This window comes from Podarcis raffonei, chromosome 15, assembly GCF_027172205.1.
Source record: "Podarcis raffonei isolate rPodRaf1 chromosome 15, rPodRaf1.pri, whole genome shotgun sequence".
Taxonomy (NCBI): Eukaryota; Metazoa; Chordata; class Lepidosauria; order Squamata; family Lacertidae; genus Podarcis; species Podarcis raffonei.
In genome coordinates this window covers 305,709-333,632 of record NC_070616.1, presented here as the reverse complement: position 1 = coordinate 333,632, position 27,924 = coordinate 305,709, and the positions used below count along the sequence as shown (strand labels likewise).

The following is a 27,924-nucleotide window of genomic DNA, read 5'->3' as shown; positions in this document are numbered from 1 at the left end:
CTTGGCTGGCGTCGGTGATGGTTTCACTGCTCCAAGACCAATCTAGCATTACCTTTTCGCCTTCGGATTCTCTGGACAGCAACCCACACGGCAACCGGATGCAGACCCATGACAATTCGGGGTCCCCCATCCAGCAGGTGAGAATCCTAGAAGGGACCCCTGGAGGCCATTTAGTCCAGCCCCCTGCAACGCAGATGAGAATGGCCATGCGTTTTCTTCCCCGCTTGACCTGTGTCAACCCAGAAGAGGGGTTCCTGCTGGACATCAGCTCCCAGCCCGCCTGACCATTGGGGCCACGGTGGCTGATGGGAACTGGAGTCTGTTGACATCACGTAATGAGCCAGCGTTGCCTAGTGGTTAGAGTGTCGGACTAGAACCCAGGAGAGACCAGGGTTCAAATCTCCCACTCAGCCATAAAGCTCACCTTGGTGGTTGTGAGGATAAAAAGGAAGGGACCCCAAGACTCACCTGCCCAAGTCAGGAATCTCCCCTAGGTCTAGGGGGTGTTTTGCCTGTGGAGTTTATGGTGTGCTCACCATAGAGTTTGACATACTTATCTTGTAGGGATGGTTGGGAATAGTGCCCAGCTGGGTTTGGGGTTTTTTTGGGGGGGATAGACTGGATGTGGAGTTATTGCCTGGGTAGGCCGGGACTCCCTACCTTGTGATGCCGTTGGGGAAAGAACCTGGGACCTTCTACCTGCCAGGCATCTGCTCTCACAGTGACCTAACCCTCCTCAAAGGTGTTTGGTGGCTTTCAGGCAGGGGCGTCGCAAGGGGGGTGCGGTTCGTCCGAGGTGTCATGCCGGGGTGTGTGTGTGACAAAATCCCTCTGGGTGGATCGTTATGGCGGCGCTTGCACCCCCAGCAGGAGGATTTTTGTGATTGGCACGATCATCGTTGGGAAAATCCGTCTGCTAATCGTGCAAATACGGCCAGCGATCAGCCTGGCACCCCCGGCCGGCGGTGTTTGCACCCCCAAGTGGCCGGCGCTCGCATCCCCGGTGGGCGGTTTTATGCGATCGGCAGTCAGATTTTCGTGATCAGTGGCCGGCGCTGGCACCCCCGGCGGGCGATGCTTGCACCTCCATCTGGCAGCGCTGATACGGTTCCATGTGATCGCCAGTCGGATTTGCATGATCTGTGGCCGTACAGTGGTACCTCGGGTTAAGAACTTACTGTATTTTTCGCTCTATAAGACGCACCAGACCACAAGATGCATCTAGTTTTTGGAGGAGGAAAACAAGGAAAAAAATATTCTGAATCTCAGAAGCCAGAACAGCAAGAGGGATCGCTGCGCAGTGAAAGCAGCAATCCCTCTTGCTGTTCTGGCTTCTGGGCTAGTTGTGCAGCCTGCATTCGCTCCATAAGACGCGAACACATTTCCCCTTAATTTTTAGGAGGGAAAAAGTGAGTCTTATAGAGCAAAAAATACAGTAATTCGTTCCGGAGGTCCGTTCTTAACCTGAAACTGTTCTTAACCTGAAGCACCACTTTAGCTAATGAGGCCTCCTGCTGTGCTGCCAGAGCACAATTTCTGTTCTCATCCTGAAGCAAAGTTCTTAACCCAAGGTACTATTTCTGGGTTAGCAGAGTCTGTAACCTGAAGCATCTGTAACCTGAGATACCACTGTATCTGTTTCGCGCCAACCCTCCCTTTAAAAAGCTCAACAACTCGGTGATGGTTTCACTGCTCCAATGTTCCCAAAAATTGCAAAAAAAAAAAAAAAATCACACTGGGTACCACCTGACCTTGCTATGCCTCTGCTTTCAGGAGACCCCGGGCTTCTGCTGCCCATCGTATGATGGCGAGGCCCGGACCGAGAGGACACACTCGGAGTCCTCCCCGAGCTCCAGCAGCTCCTCCCCGCCCCCTGAACACATCTACGGGAGGTTCTCCGCTGGCCAAGGTGCCCCGGCTGAGCAGGAAGCCTTCAAGGTCCCTTCTGGCGCCGCTGAGAAGTTCAGGCACTACAGCTATGAGGAGAGCGCGGCCGGCACCTGTGGCCGGTTCAAGAGCTCCCTCCGCAACACCCCTTTCCACCCTTACAAGAGGCAGTTCCTTGAGGAGACCTTCCCAGAAGCTCAGCAGGCCCTGGCCATGGATGGACACCTGTTCAAGGCAGCCAGCATGGAGGGCTTTGAGGAGATGTGTGGGCCCACCATGACCAGGGAGGCGGAGATGTATCTGGCACACCTTCCCAGCCTCTCCTCCGAGCCGGCCTGGTGCAACGGCCTGCAGTATGCCAACCCTGGGCAGGAACATCACCCCCAGGCTATGGTGAGTTGGGCTCGTTCTGATTAAATGGCGGCATTCCTTAGGAGGTGGGTTTGAATTAGGTTATGCTCAGGGGTCCCCACTCTATGGTTCTATGCTTCCATGACCTCAGAAGGTGGTGGACTCGCCTTCCTTGGAGGTTTTGAAGCAGAGGTTGGGTGGCCACCTGCCAGGGATTCTTCAGCTGTGATTGCAGCGGGTTGGACTGGATGACCCTCAGGGTCCCTTCTGGATAATTTTTTTTTACAGTTATTACATCCACCAAAATGATCAACGGGATGGGGAAAGGGTTGCAGCATTTAAGGCTTATTAAGAGTCAAGGAAGACGCAAGATGATAGCTGGCCTCCATCTGTCTCGACAGACAATGGAGGAGTGTGCCTTTGGGGGTGAAGTCGAAGCGTCTGAGAGTTGCAGCACATGGCAGAGGTATAGAAAACCGCGCCGGCTGTGAAGAAAGTGCACAGCTCAGTGGAGATGTCAGTGCTGTGTGCAGCAGCCGTGAAAAATGCAAACGCCGTGCTAAGGATCATTAGGAAAGACGTTGGAAAGAAAACCGCCAATATCATAATACAAATCTCTAGTGCGATCGGATTTGTGCCCTGGCTGCCTCCCCTCAAAAGTATATTGTAGAGCTGGAAAGGGTCAGAAATGGGCCAAATGGTCGAGGGGAGGAAGTGACTCCCCTATGAAGAAAGATCACAGCATTTGGGACTTTTCAGTTTAGAGAAGTAGTGATTAAGAGGCGACATGGTTTAAGTTTGTAAAATGATAAACTTGGCCTGGAGAGAGTAGATAGAGAGAAGTTTTCCTCCCTCTCATAACACTAGGATTCCTGGACATCCCATGAAGCTGAATGCTGGGATGTCCAGGTGAGACGAAAGAGAAGTCTTTCTTCACTCAAAGTTAAACTGCGGAACTCCCTGCTGCTGCGGGAGACAGTGATGGCCACCAACTTGGATGGCTTTGAAATAGGCTTAGGCGAATTCATGGAGAAGCAGCAAGGCTTCTGAATACCAGTTTCTGGAAGCCTCCGGAAAGGAGAGGGTTTGGATCCTGAAGGCAGGTTGCTCAAAACGGGCATCTGGTTGGCCACCATGAGAGCAGGAGGCTGGACCAGGGAGGCTCCCACTGGCCTGATCCTGCAGGCTGCACTTCTGGTCTTCTTAGGCACCCAAAGCTGTTTCAAAGAGACCACCCCCGAAAGCGGCACATCCACACACTCCTCTCTCTGTTTAACTTTCGGTCTTAGGCTCTACAGACTGGCCAAAGAAAAGAGAGGAAAAGAGATGCATTATACTCATTAATTAAGACATTTTAAAATCACTTGCTGCTTTAATTAGAGGTGTAACAGTCACAAGGTCTCCTGGCTGGCAAGACGCATTCTGGAGTTGCACAGGATTGCAAAGGAGTCGCCAGCTGCCAAGCCTTCTCTGTACAGTACATTCCGTCTGCAACTGCAGCAGAATCAGTGCGAAAGGTGTTTCTTAGAGACACCAAAAGAGTCCGATGGCCCTTGCCCAGCGACCAATCTCTGGGCTTCTCCACCCTCCCGCTTGCCCCATCCAGGCCTAGAAAGCATGAGTCCGAGTTGCCTTCCATTTGTCCAATGCTTTTCCTATTTTCTTTTCTTCTTCTTTTTTGCCCCCCCCATTTTAAAAAAAAAAATTTTAATCACATACGATATGATCTCTTTATTGTCATTGTCCCATACAGAACAATGAAATTGAAAAATCTACATAAGACATTCAAAACACCCTAAAAACTCTGAAACCCCATTTTAAAATACAATATACTCCTATAGAGACTCCTTATACTGCGTTTAAAACCAGAATTACATTTGGGTAGAAACTGTTTCTCAGGCGGCTAGTCCTGGTCTTTATAACCCTGTACCTTCTTTATATACATTCTTTATATACATTCTTTACAACAAACAACTCCAAACTAAGCAGACAACTCCAAAATAAAATCATATGTAGCAAAACCATAAGTCTCATGTTTTCCTTTACACTGAGCTCCTCTCTGATACCTTTACTTGATATTTCTTGCTGCTTTCTGCTTTCCTTATAGAATCTTTATGAAAATTTAAATCTCTTAAATGCTATACCAATCTTTAACAATTTCAATTAATCCCTTCACCTCCCTCCCTGCAGCCCAGCACTGCCCTCCACAGGTGTGTGATCTTCTTTACCTACTATTATTTTTGTTATTGTTGCATTATTCAATTTATTTGTTATCCCATCCTTGATATATTATTACCCTATCTCCTTGCGCCTTTTAAACTTTTCCATGTTAATTTTTAAACTCCAGCTCTGACTTTTTTCATTGGAGATATATATATATATTGTCCAATGCTTTTCTAGGTATGCATCCAAGCGGTTTTGCCTTTGGAAAACCTGCTAGATGGGAACAAATGTTATTGTGCAAAAAACCCAATTGCCGTTTCTTCCCCAAACCAGGCAGTGTTGACAGCCACCATCTTGGATGGCTTTAAAAGAGGGTTACATAAATTTAGGGAGGTTGTCAGTGGCTGCTAGTGGGGCTGGCCGCACTCTGCCTCCACAACCGGTGGAAGGAAATGCCTCTGAATTCCAGTTTCTGAGGAAGAGGGCTCTTGTGTCCGGCTTGTGGTCTTCGTTTGGGGGCATCTGGGTGGCCCCAGGTGAGGACAGGAGGTTAGACTAGACACAGGCTTCCTCAAACTCAGCCCTCCAGATGTTTTTGGCCTACAACTCCCATGATCCCAAGCTAGCAGGACCCAGTGGTCAGGGATGATGGGAATTGTAGTCTCAAAACATCTGGAGGGCCGAGTTCAAGGAAGTCTGGACTAGAGGGTGCCCCTCTGGCCTCATCCCGCTGCTACCTGCTTCTGATCCTCTTATTGTTGAATGGCACCCCAGTTTCTGACCAGTGCGAGATTCTGGGGTACCACCATTTGTGTTTCCTTTTGGAAATGAAGCAGAGCGGAGACTGTGGTGTCTTTATGATATATGTCTCTGAAGACGATTTGGGAACTTTAGCTGGTGCAGAATTCGATGGCCAGGTTGCTCACCGGAACAAGGCGGTTTGAGCACATTGCATTGGCGATCCTAGTCTGACCGCACTGGCTACCAATTAGTTTCCAGGCTCAGTTCAAAGTGCTGGTTTTGACCTATAAAGCCTTAAAGGGCTCAGGGTCACAGTATCTCAAGGACCGCCTCTTTCCAGATGAACCTACCCAGACCCTGAGATCCTCTTCTGAGGCCCTTCTTCATGTGCCACCTTCTCAAAAGGTTCCGGGAAGGCTTCTCTCAGGGAAGTTCACCTGGTGCCTTCATTATACACCTTCAAGCGCCAGGCAAAAACGTTCCTTTTTAACCAGGCCTTTGGTTGATTTGATTGACATCCTATGCCCTTTTAAAATGCGGTTGTTGTTTCTTTTGGTGGAGGGAGAATTATTGGGTTGTTGTCTTTATTTTGATTATGTATTTTGTGGTTTTATATTTTGATTTTATTCTGTGAACTGCCCTAAGACCTCCTTGTATCGGGCAGTATATAAATTCAATTATTATTAATAGTAATAATTAATAATAATATGGCTTGTTTACACATATGTACAACCTGGAGGAGTTTCCAGCAATTTAGGGAAGCTTTTAATGTTTGACGAACTATTCTATTTTAATATTTTGTTGGAAGCCGCCCAGAGTGGCTGGGGAAACCCAGCCAGTTGGGTGGGGTATAAATATTATTATTATTGTTGTTATTGTTATTATTATTACACCCAAAAATGGTCTTGCTGCTCCCATAGCAGCAGTCAAACAGAAATCAAATACGGCTCTCAAACGTTGCTGTGGCTCTTTCCCCCGGTTGCTGTTTTACTTCTAGGTCACATTACTGCCCATCCCTTTGCACATCACCAGGAGGTTAGTCTGGCTATTCCAAGAATTAGGAGCCTTCATTGGAGTTTAACACTTGCTGGATGCAGGGATTAGAAGGGTCTTTGCATACAGTCTACTTCCCCCAAACTCATAACATTAGGGTGGAAGAATCTGGACGTTTCAGTTTTTCATTTTTCCATCTTTCAGCCCAATTTGCTTCATTTCTTCATCAGCTTGCAATTTTTTAAATACTAAAAAAAAACTACATTTCTGTGCCTTTTTCTCCCAATAGACACTTTTCTACATAAACAAATTTCCCAGCAAGCCGTTTCCACTAACAGAACACATCTTTGAGCTTTATTTTAACTCACATAAACATTTGGCAGCCACTTTCCCCTAATATATGCATTTGGCTTGCAATTTTTATTTTGCACGACATGATTCAGAATTTCAAAGCCCCAAAGCCATCGATAGCCCTCTCTTCTTCCATGAATTTGCTTGAACTTTTAAAGCCATCCCAGTTGGCCTCCTGCTGGAGTGAGTTCCGCTGTTTATTTATGGGGTTCATGAAAAAGTCCTGTCTTTTATCGGCTCTGAATCTTCCAACACTCACCTTCATGTCCATGAGCTCAATCGCTGGTCCTCCTCAGGGTAGACCCCTTGGAACGAATGGATCTAAGCTACCCATGGAGATTCATTTCATTGTGGCTCTCTAGGAGGTTAAGGGGTGATATGATAGCCATGTTCAAATATATAAAAGGATGTCACATAGAGGAGGGAGAAAGGTTGTTTTCTGCTGCTCCAGAGAAGCGGACACGGAGCAATGGATCCAAACTGCAGGAAAGAAGATTCCACCTAAACATTAGGAAGAACTTCCTGACAGTAAGAGCTGTTCGACAGTGGAATTTGCTGCCAAGGAGTGTGGTGGAGTCTCCTTCTTTGGAGGTCTTTAAGCAGAGGCTTGACAACCATATGTCAGGAGTGCTCTGATGGTGTTTCCTGCTTGGCAGGGGGTTGGACTCGATGGCCCTTGTGGTCTCTTCCAACTCTATGATTCTATGATTCTATGATTCTATACTCCGAGTAGTTGTTGTTGTTTAGTCGTTTAGTCGTGTCTGCCTCTTCGTGACCCCCTGGACCAGAGCACGTCAGGCACTCCTGTCTTCCACTGCCTCCCACAGTTTGGTCAAACTCATGTCAGTAGCCTCACCATCTCGTCCTCTGTCATCCCCTTCTCCTTGGGCCCTCCATCTTTCCCAACATCAGGGTCTTTTCCAGGGAGTCTTCTCTTCTCATGAGGTGGCCAAAGTCTTGGAGCCTCAGCTTCAGGATCTGTCCTTCCAGTGAGCACTCAGGGCTGATTTCCTTCAGAATGGGGAGGTTTGATCTTCTTGCAGTCCATGGGACTCTCCAGAGTCTCCTCCAGCACCAGAATTCAAAAGCATCCATTCTTCAGCGATCAGCCTCCTTTATGGTCCAGCTCTCACTTCGAGTAGTACCAACACAGGCTTCCCACACCTGAGGTTTTGGGGTTTGGGGTTTTTTTAACCATGACATTCTTCTCTCATCCACCAGGAAACAGAGGTCAAGCTGAAGACCCCACCGTTGGAGGAACAGACCAGCCCCTACTGCTACCAACCTCAGGCCCCCCAGATGTATTGCCCCTCTCATCCTTTCCACCAGGTAAGACAGGATGGGGCGACCCCCACCCACAGCAGTAGTGGCACCCAGGTTGCAGTGTGCAGCAGCTGAACTGCGGAACTCCTTCCTGCAGGAGACGCTGACAATCACTAACCCTTTTTGAAAGAGGATTGCACACATTTCATGGAGGAGGGAGCTACTGAGGGCTTCCACGGTCGGAGGCAGGAAATGCTTCTGCATACCAGCCGCTGGAGACCGCAGGAGGGGGAGAGTTGCTCTTGTGTTCGAATCCTGCTTGCACGTTTCACATTGGGAGATCTGGACTGGATGGGCCACAGAGGCTAAGACTCTCAGTGCCTCCCAGTCACAATGAATCCGCTCTATTCCCACGGTCCAAGGCAGCAATGCTCCCGAATATGAGTTGCTTGAAAGTGCAGGAGACGAGAGTTGCTTTCACACTCAGCTCCCGCTAGTGGGCTTCCCCAAAAAGGCATCTGGTCGCCCACTGTGAGAACAGGATGCTGGACCAGGCAGGACAGGGGCCCAATCCAGCAGAACGAGCCACTTCCAGGTTGCCATCATCGGATTCCTTCCGCAGAGCATCCTGGCCTCTGACTGCCTGACCAACCCCTCTGTCGCCCAGGGAGGTCAGCGTCCTCGTTCGTTTCTGGCCCTGACCAGCAGAACGGATTTGCCTCGTGTTTTGCTGGGTCAAGGCTGACTCAGTCAGAAACCATCTCCCGGCTGACCTGGAGTCACCTGCCCATCCGCCTTACGAGGACGGTGGTGCCAGCCTTGCCATCGTAAAACTCCCAAAAGGCGGTTGGACCATTCTGCTGTCCTTCATTTGCCTATAAAAAACGAAATAACACACCTGACACCGACTGCCTTGAAACTCATAAAACAGAAATGGCCTTTCAAAACAGCCCGTAACGAGGACACCCCCGCCAGCTCCTTCCCCAACTTCTGAAGGAGAGACTGAAACCAATAAAATCGGAATTGCAGAGCAAAGAACTTCCTCGCCTGGCCCCAGAACCGCAGGTGAGCAGGGTGGGGCAGGTGACCCCTGGAGCCTCGCTGGAGGGCAGGATGTGGCCCAAGATGCCAAGAAAAGCCCTGGCACAGGGTCTGACCCCCAAGCGCACCAGAAAAGCTCCACTTGATCAGACCAGTGGCCCTTCTGGCCCAGCCTCACCATGGCCAAATAGCCTAGGAATCAAGATAGACTGCCACTAGGCCTGGAGGTTCCACGAGAGCAACAGAAGACCTCTGTTGGGTCAGGCCAAAGGGGGCCCACCTAGTTCAGCACCCTTTTCTCACAGTGGCTGACCAGATGCCCCGATCGAATAATAGAAACATCGATTTGGAAGGGGCATCATGCAGTCTACCCCACGTCAATGAAGGAATCTTTCGCCCAACATGGAGCTTGAGCCCACAGCCCCAAGATTAAGAGCAGGAAACCCACAAGTTGGACCTGATCCTTGCTGGATCAAGCCAAAAGTGACCCATCTAGTCCAGCAACAGCCGTTTAGGCTCCTTGGAGCCCCAAACTGATAGCAATAGCTAGGCAAGGCTTTGCCTTCCCCTGACTGGGATCTTGCAACCAATGACCATGTCTTTGGTAGTTCACATGCCAGACATTTAAAAAGAAGAATTCTGGGAATTGAAGTTTGTTGATGGTGTTGGGGCAAACGGCAGCTCCCAGGACTGTGCATTCAATGTCGGGGGCTCACACAACCCTCTCAGCATCCCAGCTGAGCTATTAAGGCAGGGGCTCAAAAACGATTTGGACACCTCCCCGGATGCAGAATGCGCACGTCAGGGGGTGAACTTGTGGCCCTCCGTTTCTTCCTCCAGCTCCCATCGTAAGATCATAAGCTGATCTTATGTTGCCCGTTTAGTCCAGTATCCTGATCTCACTGCATCCAGCCGCATGATCTCCTCCTCCCAGAATTTGTCTGGTCTTCTTTGGAAGTCCTCCAAATTGGCGGCTCTCACTGTCTCCTGTGGGAGGGAGTTCCACAGGTTAACTCCGTGCTACGTGACGAAGGACTTTATTTCATCTGTCCTGCATCTCCTAACCTTCAGCTTCATCAGAGTTCCAATGTTATGAGTGGGAGAAAAAAATCACCTCTCTCTGCTTTCTCCTTGCCCTGCAGAACTTTATAAACTCCTGTCATGTCACCTCACTTGCCTAAAATGCCCCAAACGCTGCAAACTTTCCACATAGGGGAGTCCCTCCATTCCCTTGATCATCCCTAACCATTGGGCATGCTGGCCGCCCGGAGCTAGTACAGCAACATTTAAAGGGCTCACCATCTCCTTGCCATTAATATTCCTCTGTAGGGCTTTGCAGCTTCCACAGGTAAATCTCCCCAGGACGGGCTGCAGAGAGCAGAATATCGCCCACAACACAAGACAGCACCTTCCCTGGCTGCCCAAGAGCTTTCTGGGCTCGGTTCCTGGGGCCGCCTCCCTCCCCTCAAGCAGCCTGGGCTCCCTCAGCCTTGAGAAGGTCTCTCCTTGTTCCCTTAGATCTGCGTCAAGGCAACGGGAATGCTCCTTCTTCAGGAACACTAATAATGGATAATGAGACGCAGAACCCTCGGTGTTCTTTTACAGAGTACAAGGAGTTTGCACATGGATGGACTGTGGAACTCCCTCCCACATGGAGGCAGCGAGGGCCACCAAGCTGGATGGCTTTAAAAGACAAGTTTGTGGAGGAGGAGAGGGCTAGCAAAGACTACTAGCCATGGTGGCTGCAGACCAGGGCCTCAGCTGGCCGGCTTCATAAGCTCTTTGTGACTTTACTTCCGTTGATGGAGGTTCATGCAGAAATTTTGATTTTAATTATTTTTGGTTGGGGATTCCGTAGCTGTAATCCCTGCATTGCAGCGGGTCAGACTTCCGACACTACAATTCTACGAATGTTTTAAATAGTAGTTTACCTGTGTTGTGGTTTTTTTTAACTGATGGGTTTGTTGTGTTATCCTTTCTGTAAATCTCTTGGAGTTTGTTTTGGTTTTTTGCACTCTAGCCTTTTATACAGTGAAGGTACATCTCTCGTCTCCTTGTGTCCCTAGTATCCTGCAGGGAACAGCTACCCGTTCTCCTACATCTCCAGCTCGCAGTACCCCTACCAACGCATCGCCCCGCAGAGCAGCCAGGAGCACCACCAGCCCCTGTTCCCTAAGCCCATCTACTCCTATAGGTAAGCCTTCGCACCTTCATTTTATTTCCTCATTGGGATGCTTAGAAGCTGCTCTTTCGTAAGATCCCCCCAAGGCATCTTAACACAGACAGACTAGCAAGATCAATAAAACGATCCCTAAAAACATAATGGAAAGCATCAGTAGATAATGGCTGGTGAAAAAAGAGAAATTCAGATTTTTCTCTTCGATTTTTGGAGTGATGTCTAAAAGGACATCAGAAGAGCCTGCCAGACCAGGACAAAGGCCACCCATCCTGTCCTCACAGTGGCCAAATACCCCCAAGAACCTGGGACTCAAGATAGTCTGCTCTGGTCCTGGAGGTTCCATGAGAAGAGGCCTGGCCACCAAAGGGGGCTAACCAGGCCAGCATCCTGTTCACACAGTGGCCATCAGAAGCCCACAAGCAGGACCCCTGAGTGCAACAGCCTCGTCCCGTCTTGCAGTTGGCAATTGGAGATAGGCTGCCCCTGTGCCTGGAGGCTCTGTCGTGATCCTAGCCAATAGCCTTCCCGAAGGCCCATTGAGTCCGGCACCCTGTTCTCACAAATGCCCCACAGAACAGAGGGATCTGGATAGACTGCCTCTGCACCTGGAGGTTCCATGAGGATGTCAGAAGAACGTCAGAACCAGCCACTGACTAACCAGATGCATGTAGGAAACCCACCAGCAGGACTCAAGCACAAGAGGCCTCAGTGTTCAACTGCAAGCTGTGGTCTGTCCTGAACCTCCAAATGTCCAGCTTCGTGGGGTGCCCCCGAGTTCCAGTATTAATAATAATAATAATAATTAATAAATGTATTATTTATACCCCGCCCATCTGGCTGGGTTTCCCCAGCCACTCTGGGTAGCTCCCAACAGAATATTAAAACCACGATAAAACATCAGACGTTAAAAACTTCCCTAAACAGGGCTGCCTTCAGATGTCTTCTAAAAGTCAGATAGTTGTTTATTTCCTTGTCATCTAGTGGGAGGGCGTTCCACAAGGCGGGTGTCACCACTGAGAAGGCCCTCTGCCTGGTTCCCTGTACCCTCACTTCTCACAGTGAAGGAACTGCCAGAAGGCCCTCAGAGCTGGACCTCAGTGTCCAGGCTGAACGATGGGGGTGGAGACGCTCCTTCAGGTATACTGGGCCTCAAGGTAAGAGCAGGATGCTGCAGCACGGCTGCTGACAGGGAGTATCGCACCTGGACTCAGAAATCTGCACCAGTTGCTGATCTGCTACTGGGCCATGTTCAAGGTGTTACTATTAGGACATAAAGCCTTTAACAAGTTGGACAAGTTCACCTGACTCTCTTGACCTGCTGCGCTCAGTCAAACTGGCTCTGTTCCAGGTGCCACATAATCCCTGTTCCACATTGGTAAGGACGCAATATTTTTGTGTGGCAGCATGTGCCCTGTGGAACTCCCTGCCTATTGATGTCAAGCAAGTGCCTTCGCTGCACTCTTTTCAGTGCCTGCTAAATACATTCCTCTTTAGACAGACCTTTCCAGATGCCTAGAAAGTCAAGGTGATTTTAATCTGCCTCCGTATTTTAACTTTTTGTATGTTTGAAAGTATGGCTGTAAGTTTTTCTTGATTTTCTTATTTTATCTTTTCATAATTGCTTTGAGGGTTGTTCTTTTTTTACAGTCAAGCCATGGAGACATTCTGTGATATAAATGATTGATTGAATAAATAAAAATAAGATGAGCCTGTTTGCCAATCAATCCTTCTATTGCCAGACTTTGTGTCGATCTGCTATATATTTTGGAAAGTTGCTTGCCTGTCCGCAATGTGATTGGACGCCTCTTAAGAAATCAGAGCTGCATGTTGCCTGACTTTTCCTGAGAGAAAGGAACCGGTTCTTTTCTAGGGTTGGACACCATTGGGTGCCATTTTCAATCAAGACAGCCCACAACCTTTCAATACTGTCCCGATTTCAACCAATTTTTTCATGATAGTTTCTGAGATCAAGGAGCAGGATTTTTGCTTAAATTTGGAGACAATTGAACGCCAGCGTGTATCAAGATGGTGGACTGAGCTTCTCAAAACAGCATAGACTCTTTTCCATTCCTTGTCATTCCCAAGCAATGCGAGGCGTTTGCTCATTTGTTTCGTGAAACGTACACCTCGCTTGATTGTAAAAAGATACACCGCAAAGCGGTTTACAGTTTAAGACCTTTGAAAAGTTAAAATGACAATAGACTAAGATTAGAAGTCGCATCAGTCAGCCATGTCTAAAAAAGAATGTTTTTAACAGGCTCCCAAAAGTGAACAGCGAAGGCGCCTGCCCTAATATCAAGAGGCAGGGAGTTCCGCAGTGTAGATGCTGCCACACTGAATGATCAAGTTCTTACGAATGCAGGAGGGGGGCATGTGGCCCCTGCAGTAGTGCCAGTTCCACTGCCTGAAGGGGTCAGATGGGCGTCTGTGGGGGCAAGACGAACCCAAAGCTAAACCTTACCCTCCAAGTGTCCTGATCTTCCAGGGACAGTCCTGGAATTACAGAAGCTGTCCTGGTTTCTGATCTGATCCTGGACTGTCCTGCTTTTCCTTATTCCTGCCCTCCTCATCGTGATTAAAAGTGGTGGAGAGATCAGGTGCCTCAATCAAGACCTTTTTGGAAACAGGAGCCTTTGCTGTGTGTGTAGGTGCAAAAACGGAGCCCTGTTCATACTGAAAATAAAATCCCTGCACCAAATGAAGGAAATGGTGAGGCTGGCATGCAAAGCTCTCCCTATAATCTGGCACATTGCAGTAATCCAGCCTTGAAGTAAGCAGGGCTACAGCTGCCAGAGTGCCAAGTTGCTAGTCCCTGTTAAGCAAAAGCAGAGAAACTGCAGGTTGAAGGAAGCTTTAACATCCCTTTCTTGTTTTGTTTTGTTTTCCTCCTTTGACCAGCATCCTCATATTTATGGCGCTCAAGAACAGCAAAACTGGCAGCCTCCCGGTCAGCGAGATTTACAATTTCATGACGGAACACTTCCCTTATTTCAAGGTAAGCTCTTGTGGCGAGCGATGGATCGTTGCAGATCTTAGGCCTGGAACTCGGATTGGGAACATTCCCAGCTCTCCCTGAGACGCTCTTGGAGACTGAACCTTCTGCATGCAAAGCAGGTGTTCTGGCCCTGAGCTGGGGGATTTCCCCCACCAGACCTGGTGCCACTTCCTCCAGAAGGAGGCACTTCCAGGAAACCTGCCCGATGCTGGGCACCACCTGGCTTAATCGGTCGGTTCTTCTTCAGTCTCGCAGGAGGTGCCCAGATTTATTTGCAACAAACGCAAGAAAAAGAATTTTTCGAGCAGAATTGGGCATCGTAGAAGAAACAGCAAGCAATATTTCAGCTAAGAACGTAGGGGGGAAAGCCTGCTGGCCCACTGAGGCCAGCTTCCTGCCAGATTGGTGGCCATCTCTGCCTCATGTGGCAGTGAGTTCCACCGTTTAACTCTGTGTTGCATGGAGAAGGGCTTCCTTTTCTCTGTCCCAAATCTTCCAACGTTCCGTTTTCTTGGATGCCCCCGAGTTCCAAGAGAGGGAGGAAACCCTTTCTCTCCATTCCTGGCAGAATTTTATGAGCTTTCTGGTTGCCTCTTGCTTGCCAATCCTGCCCTTTCTCCTTCTCCCATGTTTCCACTCTCAGCCTCACAGGGCAAATCCTTGCCAAAAAAGGCAGAGAAGGAAATCCCTCCGTTGCTCTCGGAGCAGAGCGCGCCAAGGGGTGGAGGAGAGCACAATTTGGGAATGAAATACACGGAGGGAAAGGACAACAGCACTGAAGCCGGGACGACAGAAACGCTGGGAAATTAACTTTTCCTCATCGCCAGGGCAGCGGCAACTGGAGTGATGCAACTGGCCCCTTTTCTAGTTGAAACACGGCATTCTGACTCCCACGTCTGTGGGGTAAAAAGGGGCAGGGAAGGTACGCACACAATTTGAGCCGCTTTGAAGTGCCTCTCCTCGCTCAGCAGAACCAGATTTCCAAAAGGGAGAGAGTTTTGCAAGAGCCCAATAACTTTCCAAAGATCAAGGGGTTCTTGCCAGGCTCAGCGAGCGAGCGAGGGTGGTGGCAGGCAGGAGGAGAAAGCGAATGTCAAGCTGGGAATCTGCTTGTGCCAGGGGCTCTTTGTCGCTTTGCGCCCAGCAGGGTGGCAGGCAGAGAAGGTGGTCTGGAAGGGCTTATAGATGCACAGAATTGTAGCCTTGGATGGGAGCAAGGCAGGCTAGCTTGGGTGGGTGCAAATGGTTTGGCTTGATTGATTAGTACAAAGGGAGGTTATTCCATTTGCTTAGTTCTGTAACAAACAAAATCTGCCCTCATTCCCTTATGGGGGACACAAGACCCCTTATAGAGTCCTTTATAGGTTCTCCATCAGTAGGAAAAAATGACAGGCCTACCAGAGAATATCGAGAAGCAAAGCAAGCCTGATCTTTATTGAACTGTTGCAACAAGGTGCCCCCTTCACACACAGGAAAGGAGGAAGACCTAGAACCAAGGTGTGCCTGCCCTTATATAGACCTTTTAAATTCCCTGCCTTCGAGCTCCAGACCACCCCTCCATACATCATACATAAATCACAGAAAAGGTGGTCTACAACAGAAATTTGAATTGTTTTTCCTGTCTCAGGTTATTGGATGATGCCTTATCTGATTGCTTTTCCTGGTAGTCTGGCCATTCCTTTGAGATGGTGATTACCCAGTTCCTGAGACAATGGGAAGGTTCCCTCACCCCCTCCCTCCTTGCAGAGAAAACATTTGGTCAGTTTGGGAGTCAAAATAGTTTCAGGGCGGTCTTCCTGTGCTGATCCAGACATGTGGTCCACATATCCATGTACGCACCTGGCCGGCACATTTATTAACTATATATATATTTTTATTTCAGTTCACAAAATCTATATTCTAATGGCTTGTAAAAGAAAACTCAACAAACACCTCAGAGTTGTTTACTAAAAGAATAAACAAATTATCAGTAAAAACCCAGCTATTTAAAACATTTAACAATAATGATTATTAATAATAATGGTTTGAAAATTCAGGAGGCAGTAATGGCCAGCAACCTAGAATTGGACATTTATAAAAGTGTCTAAAATTATGCAAAGTGCAGAGAAAGTGGAGAGAGAAAAGTTTTCCTCCCTCTCTGGTAACACCAAAACTCAGAGGCATCCCATGAAGCCGACAGTTGGAAGATTCAGGACACATGCTGTGCATCGTTACACTGTGGAACTCCCTGCCACAGGACGCAGGGATGGCGGCCAAAGTGGTTGGCTTTTAAAAAAGGATTGAATCCAGGGAGGCGGAGTGAGGTGTTGGTGGCTACTAGACAGCAGGCTCTTCTGATGTTATTATAAGTAAAATCAGTGGTAAGATGAAAACCAGATGAAGGCACTGGTCAACGGTCTGTGTTCCCAGGGAGTCTTTGCCCAAACGACAGAGTTTTTGGCTTCTCTTTGGGGACATGGGCTCGGCCACTGGCTGGAGTGGAACAGGGCACCCTTTGGCCTGATCCGGCCGCAGCGCTCTCCCAAAGTCATTTCCTGGGGGAGACCATTGCTCACCGCAGAAGATGACACAGGAAACAAGTTGCAGAACCTGACAGATTCCCGGGAATATGTCAGAGACAAAACAGAGAGCCAGAAATTTAATTACAAACGCAATTAGCTAATCAGCAGAAACACCAGCGTAGGACAACGAAGGCAGGCCTAGCTAGCTTTCTGAAGTTGGAGATTTATATAATCGCGCTGCCACTCCAAGCGAGGAGACATCGCCTCACTGACCACTAACATCACGCCTCTTGCCGGAGAACCAGATCCCAGGTTTCCCCATAGCCCAGCGAGAGACGCCGTCTCACCTGAAATGCACCTTTGTTTAAAAGGGACTGGTTATCCTCCCCTTCCCACCGCGGCTCAAGAAGAATTGGTTATGCTCTGTTTCTTTTTCTTTTTTAAAAATGATTTTTATCAAGTTTTACATTTTTATCATAATAACACCACATCAAAAAACAAAAGATACAATTCCCAAATATTCCCCGCCCCCCCACAACGACTTCCCTCAACTTCCTCTTCTTGTTTTTTAACGTATTAGCTCCTCTTGCTTGCTTTTTTATCTCTTAATTTTAAAATCTTTAAATTGTATATTATTGTAATTTTATCATATCAATAATTTCTGTATTCATTTTGTTCATTGTTAAGTGTTTAGTCAAATCCTGCTAGTGAGCCCATTTCTTTACATTGCTTCTGTAAGAACAACATGAATAGTTTCCAGTCTTCTTTAAAGTCTCTCTTGCCTTTGTTTCCAAGTCTTTCAGTTAACTTTGCCATCTCAGCCTATTCCATCATTTTCTCTTGCCATTGTTCTTTAGTTGGTATTTCGTCGGTTTTCCATCCTTGGGCTAGCAAAACCTAGCCGATGATGCTCTGTTTCTGATCAGCTCCAAAGAGAGTTTAGGTTGTCGTGCAACCATAGAATTGTCACATTGGACGGGAGCCCAGGGGTCATCTAGCTCACCCCCCTGTGATGGAGGAATCTCAGGTGAAGGATAAGCGGGGAGGGAGCCTTAGCATACAGGAGGTCCCAGGGTCAATTTCTGATGCGGCTGGGAATGTCCCCTGCCTGAGACGCCAGCCAGTTTAGGCAGTGCTGAATTATATGGACTAATGCTCTGGTTCCATATGTTAGCGGAGAAATCCGAGGGCTCCCTTGGACAAAAAACAAGGACACCAGCCAGGAAGACCAGAGCAAAACAGCAGCCAGTAGGCTTGGTCTTGATTGAAGACTGTCGCGACAGGACTCCCACCTGCCACCAGGTGGAACAAGATGGAAGCCCCAAACCAAAGAGCCCCCAAACTTTTATTAGCTGCTAATCCCCATGTTACACCCCCCCAAACTACATCATGGTTACATCATGAAAGGGGAGGTCTGGTGGCCGTAATCTGAGCATCCTGGACCCTGCCCCATGGTTCTCCTTGCCCTCCACCAAACACCCATCAAGTGTAACAAAAAAGATATTCACATTTCCCTGTTTCCCAGCCGAGTTCATCACACCTTTTTGTCTTCATCTGGGTTTGGTATTTCTGGATTGGCTACCTGTCTGGCACTCAGGTATCAGGATGCCAGGAATTATCACTCAGGCAGAGGGGCTGCTGAGGAGCTGAGCTCACCTGTCTATATGAATTTCAGAAGTTTTCCCAGTGAGCCAGAACATAGATACATTTATCAGTGAATTCTTACATTTGGTATCGTGCAGCAGAGGCCCTTTGAATAGATAGGAAGGAACTGTGATGAAGTGTTTTGTGGGGACAAATCACAAAAGTCACAAAAGCAATTGTGCTGGTTTTGGTAGTGGGCTGCATGTGCGTGATATCTGCTGGAGGGGCAACCCCCCCAACCTGTACATAAATTCCTGCAACCATATAAGGCAGCTTTCTGTGTTCCCCGTCCTCTTTATTCATGAGGTCCAGAATCTTTATTTTTACGGGAACAACTATATGGCAGGGCAAACGTTTCCAGAGGACAGACAGCTTAGACCCCTGAACCTGTCAAGTGCTGGTAAACTCCTGCTGCAGGTTTATGTTTATTATTATTATTTATTTTGGTAGACACATGTATCCATCATCCCCCCCCCCTTTCCAATTGAGGCGTGATTAATTACACAGGGAGCTTTGCCTGAGGCAGAGGAGAGCCGTTTGTTTATCTCATTAACCAGAGAGAACATGAATTTAAAAAGGAGGAGGTTATTTTGCAGAGATAATTAAAGTGCATTGTCCCAGCAAAAACAGCCTTCTGGGTTTTTGACCCCAGAGTTGTTTTTTCTAAAAAAAAAAAAAACATATGCAAATGTTAAAACTGGGATTCGGTTGTCAAACTGCTCTTGTTAATTAGCCACCTTCCAAAAAAATGGTGCCTGAGCTCCCGAAAACGCCGCGGTGCCAGGCACTGGCTGACAGCAGCCTTTGCCATCCTGGATGCTCTGAGCCACACCCTCGCCCAGCCCCAGCCAGGATGGGTGCAAGGGAATGTGGCTCTTCTAGAAACGCAATCCTCCTCGTACGTTTCTAACCTTGTCACTTCCCATCCGAGGATCCCACGCTCCGCAATTAGGTCTGAGGTATTGCTATTTATAAAAGCTACAGGGCTGGGCTGATGTCTTCATCGCTGTCATGTTCCATATTTAGGAAGCTGCTCTATACCGGCCCATCGAGCTCAGTGTTGTCTGCACAGGCTGGCAGCAACTTTCCAGGGTTTCGGGCCTCTCCCCGCCCTACCTGGAGATGCCAAAGGGGACTGAACCTGGGCCCTTCTGCATGCCAAGCAGGGGCTCTGAACCGCGGCCCTTCTGCAATCACCGCACAATTCAGCCCAAGCTCTTTGGCAGACCACATGCCCCCCTCTTTGTCCTGCCCCCCTCATAGGCTTGCTAGTTATGAATGAAGGAGAGGGACTTCTCAGTGGTGGCTTCTCCCAACCTTTGGAACTCCTTCCCTAGAGAAATTAAACCAGTGCCTTCCATGCTGCCCTTTCAATGGCAGGTGAAAATATTCTTATTTGGGCAGAGCTGCCTGGTGTCTTTTGTTTTTTTTGCTTTAATAGTGTGGTGCTGTTTTTATTATCTGTATTTTAATAGATCAGCATTTTTTTACCTTATTTTAATTCTATCAGTGCTGAAATACTTTATTAACAAAAAGCATTCAGCTTTTCATATTTTATCTGTGCTGTTTTAATTTGTGTAAGCTGCTTGGAGTCCTGGCCTGGGGAAAAGATGGGAAGTTAATAATATTAGTTAATAATCATTAATCAGAACGAAAGAGCCCATGCACTGCTGAGTGTTTTTGCTCCAGGTTTTCTGAAACACTTCAAAGATCTGATGATGTTCAGCTCTGCCTTTGACAACCTCCAGCAACCAGCATGCCCAATGGCTAGGGATGATAGGTCACAAGCTCCTGGAAGGTGCCAAGATTAGCTGGGCACAAATCCTGTTCCGGCTGACTTTTGCCTTCATCAGTTACAGGAATCACAATCAGTTGTAGGAAGAACTGAAACTGCTTATTGCTGCCTACCTCAGATGGAGGTTTCTGCCACAGGAGAAGTTGAGGAATGGTACAGATGTAACGAAACAAAGCCTTTCTCCTCCCCAATTAACTTCCGTTCGTTTTTTGTGCCTGTCTCCCTTCCTAGACAGCTCCAGACGGTTGGAAGAATTCGGTCCGCCACAACCTATCCCTGAACAAATGCTTCGAGAAAGTGGAGAATAAGTCGGGCAGCTCCTCCAGGAAAGGCTGTTTGTGGGCGCTGAACCCGGCCAAGGTGGACAAGATGCAGGAGGAGCTGCAGAAGTGGAAGAGGAAAGACCCCATCGCGGTCCGGAAAAGCATGGCCAAGCCAGGTGGGCAAGGGGCGTTCTCACAGCCCCCCCCCCCACATCCTTTGCAGGTGGTGCGTTCAGGAGTGGCTGGTTCCCTTTGGGACTGGCAGGGCAGGCGCCAACAGCAGGGGGCACCAGAGCCAATGAAGGGCAGAGCCAACTCATTCTGGCTTTGCCCCTTCCTCTTCCTCCTTCCTGCTGAGTTCCAGAAGGGCTGTTTGGTGGGGGGCAACACTGAGACTAAGGGGGAGGAGGACGCTGGCAGCCTCAGAGACTGGCAGGCAGCAAAAGGCTGTTTGGTGGGGGGCAACACTGAGACTAAGGGGGAGGAGGATGCTGGCAGCCCCAGAGACTGGCAGGCAGCAAAAGGCTGTTTGGTGGGGGGCAACACTGAGACTAAGGGGGAGGAGGATGCTGGCAGCCCCAGAGACTGGCAGGCAGCAAAAGGCTGTTTGGTGGGGGGCAACACTGAGGCTAAGGGGGAGGAGGACGCTGGCAGCCTCAGAGACTGGCAGGCAGCAAAAGGCTGTTTGGTGGGGGGCAACACTGAGACTAAGGGGGAGGAGGATGCTGGCAGCCCCAGAGACTGGCAGGCAGCAAAAGGCTGTTTGGTGGGGGGCAACACTGAGGCTAAGGGGGAGGAGGACGCTGGCAGCCCCAGAGACTGGCAGGCAGCAAAAGGCTGTTTGGTGGGGGGCAACACTGAGGCTAAGGGGGAGGAGGACGCTGGCAGCCTCAGAGACTGGCAGGCAGCAAAAGGCTGTTTGGTGGGGGGCAACACTGAGACTAAGGGGGAGGAGGATGCTGGCAGCCCCAGAGACTGGCAGGCAGCAAAAGGCTGTTTGGTGGGGGGCAACACTGAGGCTAAGGGGGAGGAGGACGCTGGCAGCCCCAGAGACTGGCAGGCAGCAAAAGGCTGTTTGGTGGGGGGCAACACTGAGGCTAAGGGGGAGGAGGACGCTGGCAGCCCCAGAGACTGGCAGGCAGCAAGGAGACTGCTCAGCAAGGAGCAACACTGAGACTAAGAGGGAGGAGGGACATGCAAGGCCACCTCCTGGGTTGGTTGCACAGTAGGAAGGCAGGCAGGTGGGTGATGGATGCAGAAACTTCTAAGGTGGGGAGGTCACCTAACCTGCAGTCTTTCAGATGTTGCTAGACTACAACCGCCATCATTGCCAGTCCTTTGGAACTCCCTGCCTCTTGACATCAGCACTTTCACTGTCCTATGTCCGGTGCCTGCTTCAAAGCACCTTTGTTTACGCAAAGCCCATCAAGACACTGACATGTGTTTTAATCTGGTGTTTAGGTTATTGTTGGTTTTAATGTTCGTTGTAAATAGTTTCCCAGAAATAAATTCTGAGGGAAATGGTTTCTCCTTATACAAAATAATTGCCTCCCTGAAAGGTCATGGAGGAGAGAGCTATTGATGGTACTAGCCATGACAGCTCAGCTCTGGGTCCATGGCTGTGCCATAGATGATAGGCCCCGGCCTGATCCTGCAGCCAGCTCTTCTTATGTCCTTAACTAGCTTTTGAGATTTCTCTCCTCTGCCCCTTTAGAATAAACGTTGTAATTTTACATTGTCATATTTTCCTCCTAATAAGAGATCAGGAAACAAGAGTTATTAAAGAAGACTGGGGGGAAATTGTTGAATATTTGAAAAAATTCTGTAAACAATTTAAAATGTTAGCAGGATTAGAATAAATTGAGCAGTTAAACTATAAACTGAGGGAAGAACTGGAAAAGAAATAATAAGGAATAATGCAGCAGTGAAGGGAAATGGAAATGAACCAGGGAAGGGAAGGGTAGAGTTTAAGTTTTGTGATTTGTGCAAATGTTGTAAAAGGATAAATAAAATCTTTAAAAGTCATATTTTCCTGCAGAATAATATGATTGGATGGAACTTTTCCTACAGAAAAATTTTATGGATTATTGCTGATAATCATAAAATAATCAGTAAACGATTAAAAATAGTAATAAAGGCCCAATTCCAACATGATACAAAGCAGATATCCTGGTCTCTTGCAGAAGACCACCCCAGGCAGAATTAACACATCTTAGAAACATAGAACTACAGAATTGGGAGCCCCAAAGGTCATCCAGCCCAACCCCCAGAAATGAAGGAATAAACATGGCTTGTTTTGTTTTCTTTGTGTTTCAGAGGAACTGGACAACCTGATAGGGGACAAGACGGACAAGCTGAGGTCTACCCTTCTGGCCTGCAGCCCCACCAGCGGCTTGGCGAGTCCTCCCACCTCCCGGGGGCTGCCGCTCCAGCATCACCCCCTGTGTGAGCCCCCCATCTCTTCCTCCGGTGCCCCCCACGCCCATGGGGCCCTCCCCTCCAAGCCCCCGCAGCCTGGCATGCTGGGGGCCCCACAGACTTCCTGTTACGGGGTCCCTCCCCAAGGGTTTTCCCAGGTCTCGTCCACTTTCCTGCAGCCGGACGGCTCTCAAAGCCTTCTCCCTCCCGCAGACGCCCAGAACGGACACCAGGGCCAAGACTCCCCACCGGGGGGCGCCCAGGCCCCTCCGGGACGTGGGATGAAGATGCTGGCCATGGCACGGGCCGCCGTGCAGGAGGTGCCCATGGCAGAAGGTGACCTCAGCCACGACGTGGACGCCCTGAACCCTTCGCTCACTGACTTCGAGCTCCAAGGTGCGCAGCCCTGCTTCGAGGGAGTCCATTCAAGGTTCTAGTCCTCATGGGTCCTGATTTGAATAGGAGCAGAGGAAGCTGCCTTCTACTGAGACAGCCCACTGCTCCATCTAGCTGAGTAATGTCTGCACTGGCCGGCAGCAAGGGCTCTCCAGGGTCTTGGGCAGGGAGCCTCTCCCAGTCCTAATCCAGTGATGGCCAAGGATTGAATCCATATTGTGATGTCAGTTTCATAATTTTTGACTGGCAAAATAATACAGTATTATCTCAAATCGTGTGTATGTGTGTGTGCTTTGCTATGTAAGAATCACAATGTGGGGAAAACCGTGCAGCCAGGCAATGCTTCTCCTTATTTCGGACATTGTGATATACAGTGGAACCTCGGTTTTTGAGAGTAATCCGTTCCGGGAGACCGTTTGACTTCCCAAACGTTCAAAAACCGAAAGCTCAATACGGAAGCCTCAGTACAATAGGGAAACTCAAAACGGAAGCCGCGTAGCACGTTCAGCTTCCGAAAACCGGCGTATTTACAGTGGCACCTCTGGTTACGAACGCTTCAGGTTACGAGCTCTGATACCCAGAAATAGCTGCTCCTGGTTGCAAACTTTGCCCCAGGATGTGAACGGAAATTGTGCACCGGAGGCCCCGTTAGCGAAAGCGCACCTCAAGATAAGAACGGTTTCAGCTTAAGAATGGACCTCCGGAACAAATTAAGTTTGTAGCCAGAGGGACCACTGTACTTCCAGGTTTTTGGCATTCAAAAGCCGAAACGTTCGACTACGGAGGTGTTTAACGACCAAGGTTCCACTGTATCGGTATATTGCGACGTTTAGCTGGTGATATAGCACGATGTTGAAAACCAGATATTGCCCTGCCCTAGCGGGTGGCATCCATCCTGCTTAAACAGCCAGGGAGGACACAGAAAACCCCAGCATCTTCCCTCGCTAACTAGACAGGTGCTGATCAAATGCCACAGATCGATGGAACAACGTCCATCAACCCAATGCATGCCGAAAATGCCTCTGAACGGCAAGCGAGGAGAGGTGCTTTGGCCTGCAGGTCCAGCTTGCAGAATTCCCTTTGGGGAGACCTGGTTGTCCACATAGTGAGGCTGGATTAGAAAGGACTTCAGCCTAATCCACCAGGGCTCTTCTTACGGAGGTCTGTTGTGATAGCAGAGCCTCCCTGCTCAGGGACAGTCTACCACTACATACCAGGGTTGCTGTTGCACTCAGGTTCCGTTTATGGCAGCCCTGTTTAGGGAAGCTTGTAATGTTTAATAGACTATTGTATTTTAATATTCTGTTGGAAGCCGCCCAGAGTGGCTGGGGAAACCCAGCCAGATGGGCCGGGTATAAATAATATAATATAATATAATATAATATAATATAATATAATATAATAATGTTACAGTCATACCTCGGGTTGACATTGCTTCAGGTTGAGCGTTTTTGGGTTGCGCTCCGCGGTGACCCGGAAGCAACCGAACGCGTTACTTCCGGGTTTCGCCACTTGCGCATGCACAGATGCTCAAATTGATGTCACGCGCATGAGCGGAAGCGACAAATCACGACCCACACAGATGCGAACAGGGCTCCGGAACAGATCCTGTTTGCACCCAGAGGTACCACTGTATATTAATGGGCTTGCAATAATGGTCATCTGTGAGCACAGGAGGCTGGGCTAGATGGGCCCCCCTTGGGCCTGATCCTGCAGCAGCCAGGCTCTTCTGTCCTTATGGAACCGCCAGGCCCACAGGCAGTCTGTCCCGGTTCCTAGGTCCTTGGGGGCATTTGGCCATTGAGATAACAGGACGGTGGCCTAAGCAGGGACACCTTTTGGCATGATCCAGTGAAGTCTGTTTCTGTCGTTGCAGGAAACCTCTGGGAGGAACTGAAGGACGACAGCCTGGCCAGCGACCCCCTAGTGCTCATCGCCTCCTCCTCTTCCTCCTCCTCCTCCTCCTCAGCGCCCGGTCCCTGCTTCTCGACCCTGTGCCAGATGGATGACGACAACAGTGGGAAGTTCGGTGCACACGGTGACACTCAGCACCACAGCTTCCCTGAGATCCACCTCACCACCCTCTACTCTGCCTTCATGGACCTGGAGACGGGATCGCCTTCCTTCTTGAACAACTCCGGCTCCAAACCGGTGGCTTTGGTCTAGGCCACCAGGCCAAACATCGCCCGTGCCAATGTTGGGTGTGGAAGCCCAACCCAAGTCCGCCACTGATGCTCAGCAAGGAAACAAAACTCACTGCTTCTGGACCCAGACTGCAGAAACCCGAGGCGTGCCCAAGTGCCGTGGTGCAAATATGTAGATATGCACAGAACCTTAGAATTGTAGATTCAGGAGGGACCCCCAAAGGTCATTCAGTCCAACCCCCTGCAATGCAGGAATTGCAACTAAAGAACCCCTGACAGATGGCTGTCCCACCTCTGCTGAAAAACCTCCAAGGGAGTCCATTTCTCCATTGAACAGCTCTTATGGTCAGAAAGTTATTCCTGATGTTTCGCTACACTCTCCTTTCTTAGCAATTGAATCCATTGCTTTGGGTTCTCCCTTCAGGAGCAGCAGAAAACAAGCCAGTTCCATCTTTTCAAAACCCAGATTGTCGTAGGCCCCTGGAACGGCGAACCACAGAGATCTGTTAAGACCATGCTGGCGTCAAGCCAGCGTTCCTGGAGAAAACCTTGCCGAGGCTCGCAGGGAAGAAGTCAGGTGCCAAGCAAACTCCCGTTCCCCTTGATTTTCAAAGCCCGTCTCTTTTCAAATACCCCTCAGCCTGCAACATTCTGCTCAGCAACCACAAACTTCAATGCCCTTTTGGAAGTAGGTTTGGGGGCCTCGAGGGTGCTGTACAGAGGCTGTGGCAGGGTTAGAAAAATATATATGTGGATGAAGTCTCTAACCCAGTGGGCCGCCGCCACCACCCGCGGCTCCATAAATTCATCCCTGGTGCCCCATGCCCTATCCTCCCTTATCAAAAGTTTTATTCTGAAGAGGGTGACCTACTACAGAAGGCAATACAGTCGTACCTTCGATCCCGAACGCCCTGGAACTCAGACATTTTGGCTCCCCAACCCCGCAAACCCGGAAGTGATTGTTCCAGTTTGCAAACGTTCTTTGGGAACTTGAACGTCTGACGGGGCTTCCGATTGACTGCAGGAGCTTCCTTCATCCAATCAGAAGCCGCAATTTGGTTTTGGAACATTTTGGAAGTTGAACAGACTTCTGGAACGGATTCCGTTTGATTTCCAAGGTACGACTGTAACCCAATAGAATTCAAGACAGCCACAATTAACTATGCATTTATTCCAAATCAACTTAAGGCTATTTAGCTTAATTCAATAAAATGGATCAACGTAGTCATAGAATTGTAGAGTTGGCAAGGACCCCAAAGGGCATCTAGCAGGAATCACAGTTTGATAATCTGACAGGTGGATATCCAACCTCTCTTTAAAAACAGAGAACCTGCCGCCTTCGGCGGTCATCTGCCAAGGTCAGGCGTAAGCCTCCTTGATGTCAGTGTAGCTTATTTCTGAATGGGCTCATCCTGGATTGCACTACAAATCCCCCACAAGAAAACACACGCCTTGTTCGTTTCAATAAAACAGTGAACCTGCTCATTTTTAACTGCTTCTTTTCCTTATATACAGTAGGAAGTCGATACGTTTGCTTTCTTTCACGTACACAGACTGAGCCATAAGCAGCCTGCATAAGTTTTGCCCATTAAATTCATCAGATTCTCTGCACTGGAGGAGAAATCCAATTCAGTTAACATTTATGCATGGGCCAGCCTGATTCTCACTCTCCACAAACAAAACGCCTGCGAAAATTGTATTTCGCCGAATTTTGTAATGGTTCCAAAAATGCATGTATTGGAATAATGCATGCTGAAAAATAGATATAATAGAGAGAAGGAAAACTGTGTTGCAAAAATGTGCCTTTGGGGCACAGTTACCTACAAAAAATGTTTTTTATAAGAAATCCACGTTAAACTGCTGATTGGTATCACAATGACATTGTGTGTGTGTGTGTGTGTGTGTGTGTGTGTGTGTGTGTGTGTGTGTCTGACATGGCCTTGTGGAGAATGGAACTCAGGTCTGAAAAAATGAGAAATTGAGAAGAACTGAATTTGAAAGGTCACCCATCACTACCTGCCAGCAATTTGCCACCAGATTCCTGCTCCAATAAGTCTTATATGCAACAAATGTATTGCTACGGGCAAGGAATAAGGGTCATTTTCTTGAAAGGAAAGCCATTTGCTTTCTATAGCTGCAGATACAAACACATATATAATGTTACTAGCAGGGAATGAGCCCAGCACTGCCTTGGATTAAAAAAAAAAAATCCCTCAAAATTGTGGTTTTTAGATAGATGGTGTAATTTGTGAGTTTGGGCCAGTCACACCAGTGACTGATCAATGAAAATTGCCACACCCACCCCACTGGGCAAACGCTTGGGCCAGGTTGGGTGTTGATCTCTCAAGTGACGCTCAAACCTGTGGAGAACAAAGAGACAGGCAGCCAAACCTCTTTCCCCTTTCATAAAATCCTAGATTCATAGTGTTGGAAGGGACCCTGGGGTCATCTAGTCCAACTCCCCGCAAAGCAGGAATCCCAGCTAAAGCATAATTGTTGTTGTTTAGTCGTTTAGTCGTGTGCGCCTCTTCGTGACCCCCTGGACCAGAGCACACCAGGCACTCCTGTCTTCCATTGCCTCCCGCAGTTTGGTCAAACTCATGCTGGTAGCTTTGAGAACACTATCCAACCATCTCGTCCTCCATCGTCCCCTTCTCCTTGGGCCCTCCATCTTTCCCAACATCAGGGTCTTTTCCAGGGAGTCTTCTCTTCTCATGAGGTGGCCAAAGTATTGGAGTCTCAGCTTCACGATCTGTCCTTCCAGTGAGCCCTCAGGGCTGATTTCCTTCAGAATGGAGA

The 27,924-nt window shown here is 48.8% G+C and overlaps 1 protein-coding gene across 1 annotated transcript; it reads left to right on the top strand.

Moving 5' to 3' along the window:
• On the top strand, nucleotides 1–26,610 carry FOXN1 (forkhead box N1). Its single transcript, XM_053366376.1, has 8 exons — nucleotides 1–137; nucleotides 1,774–2,280; nucleotides 7,708–7,815; nucleotides 10,857–10,984; nucleotides 13,868–13,964; nucleotides 20,136–20,343; nucleotides 22,484–22,981; nucleotides 24,858–26,610. The coding sequence occupies exons 1-8, from the start codon at nucleotides 18–20 to the stop codon at nucleotides 25,145–25,147; spliced, it is 1,956 nt and encodes a 651-aa protein (XP_053222351.1). The 5' UTR covers nucleotides 1–17; the 3' UTR covers nucleotides 25,148–26,610.
• The last annotated feature ends 1,314 nt before the right edge of the window (nucleotides 26,611–27,924 follow it).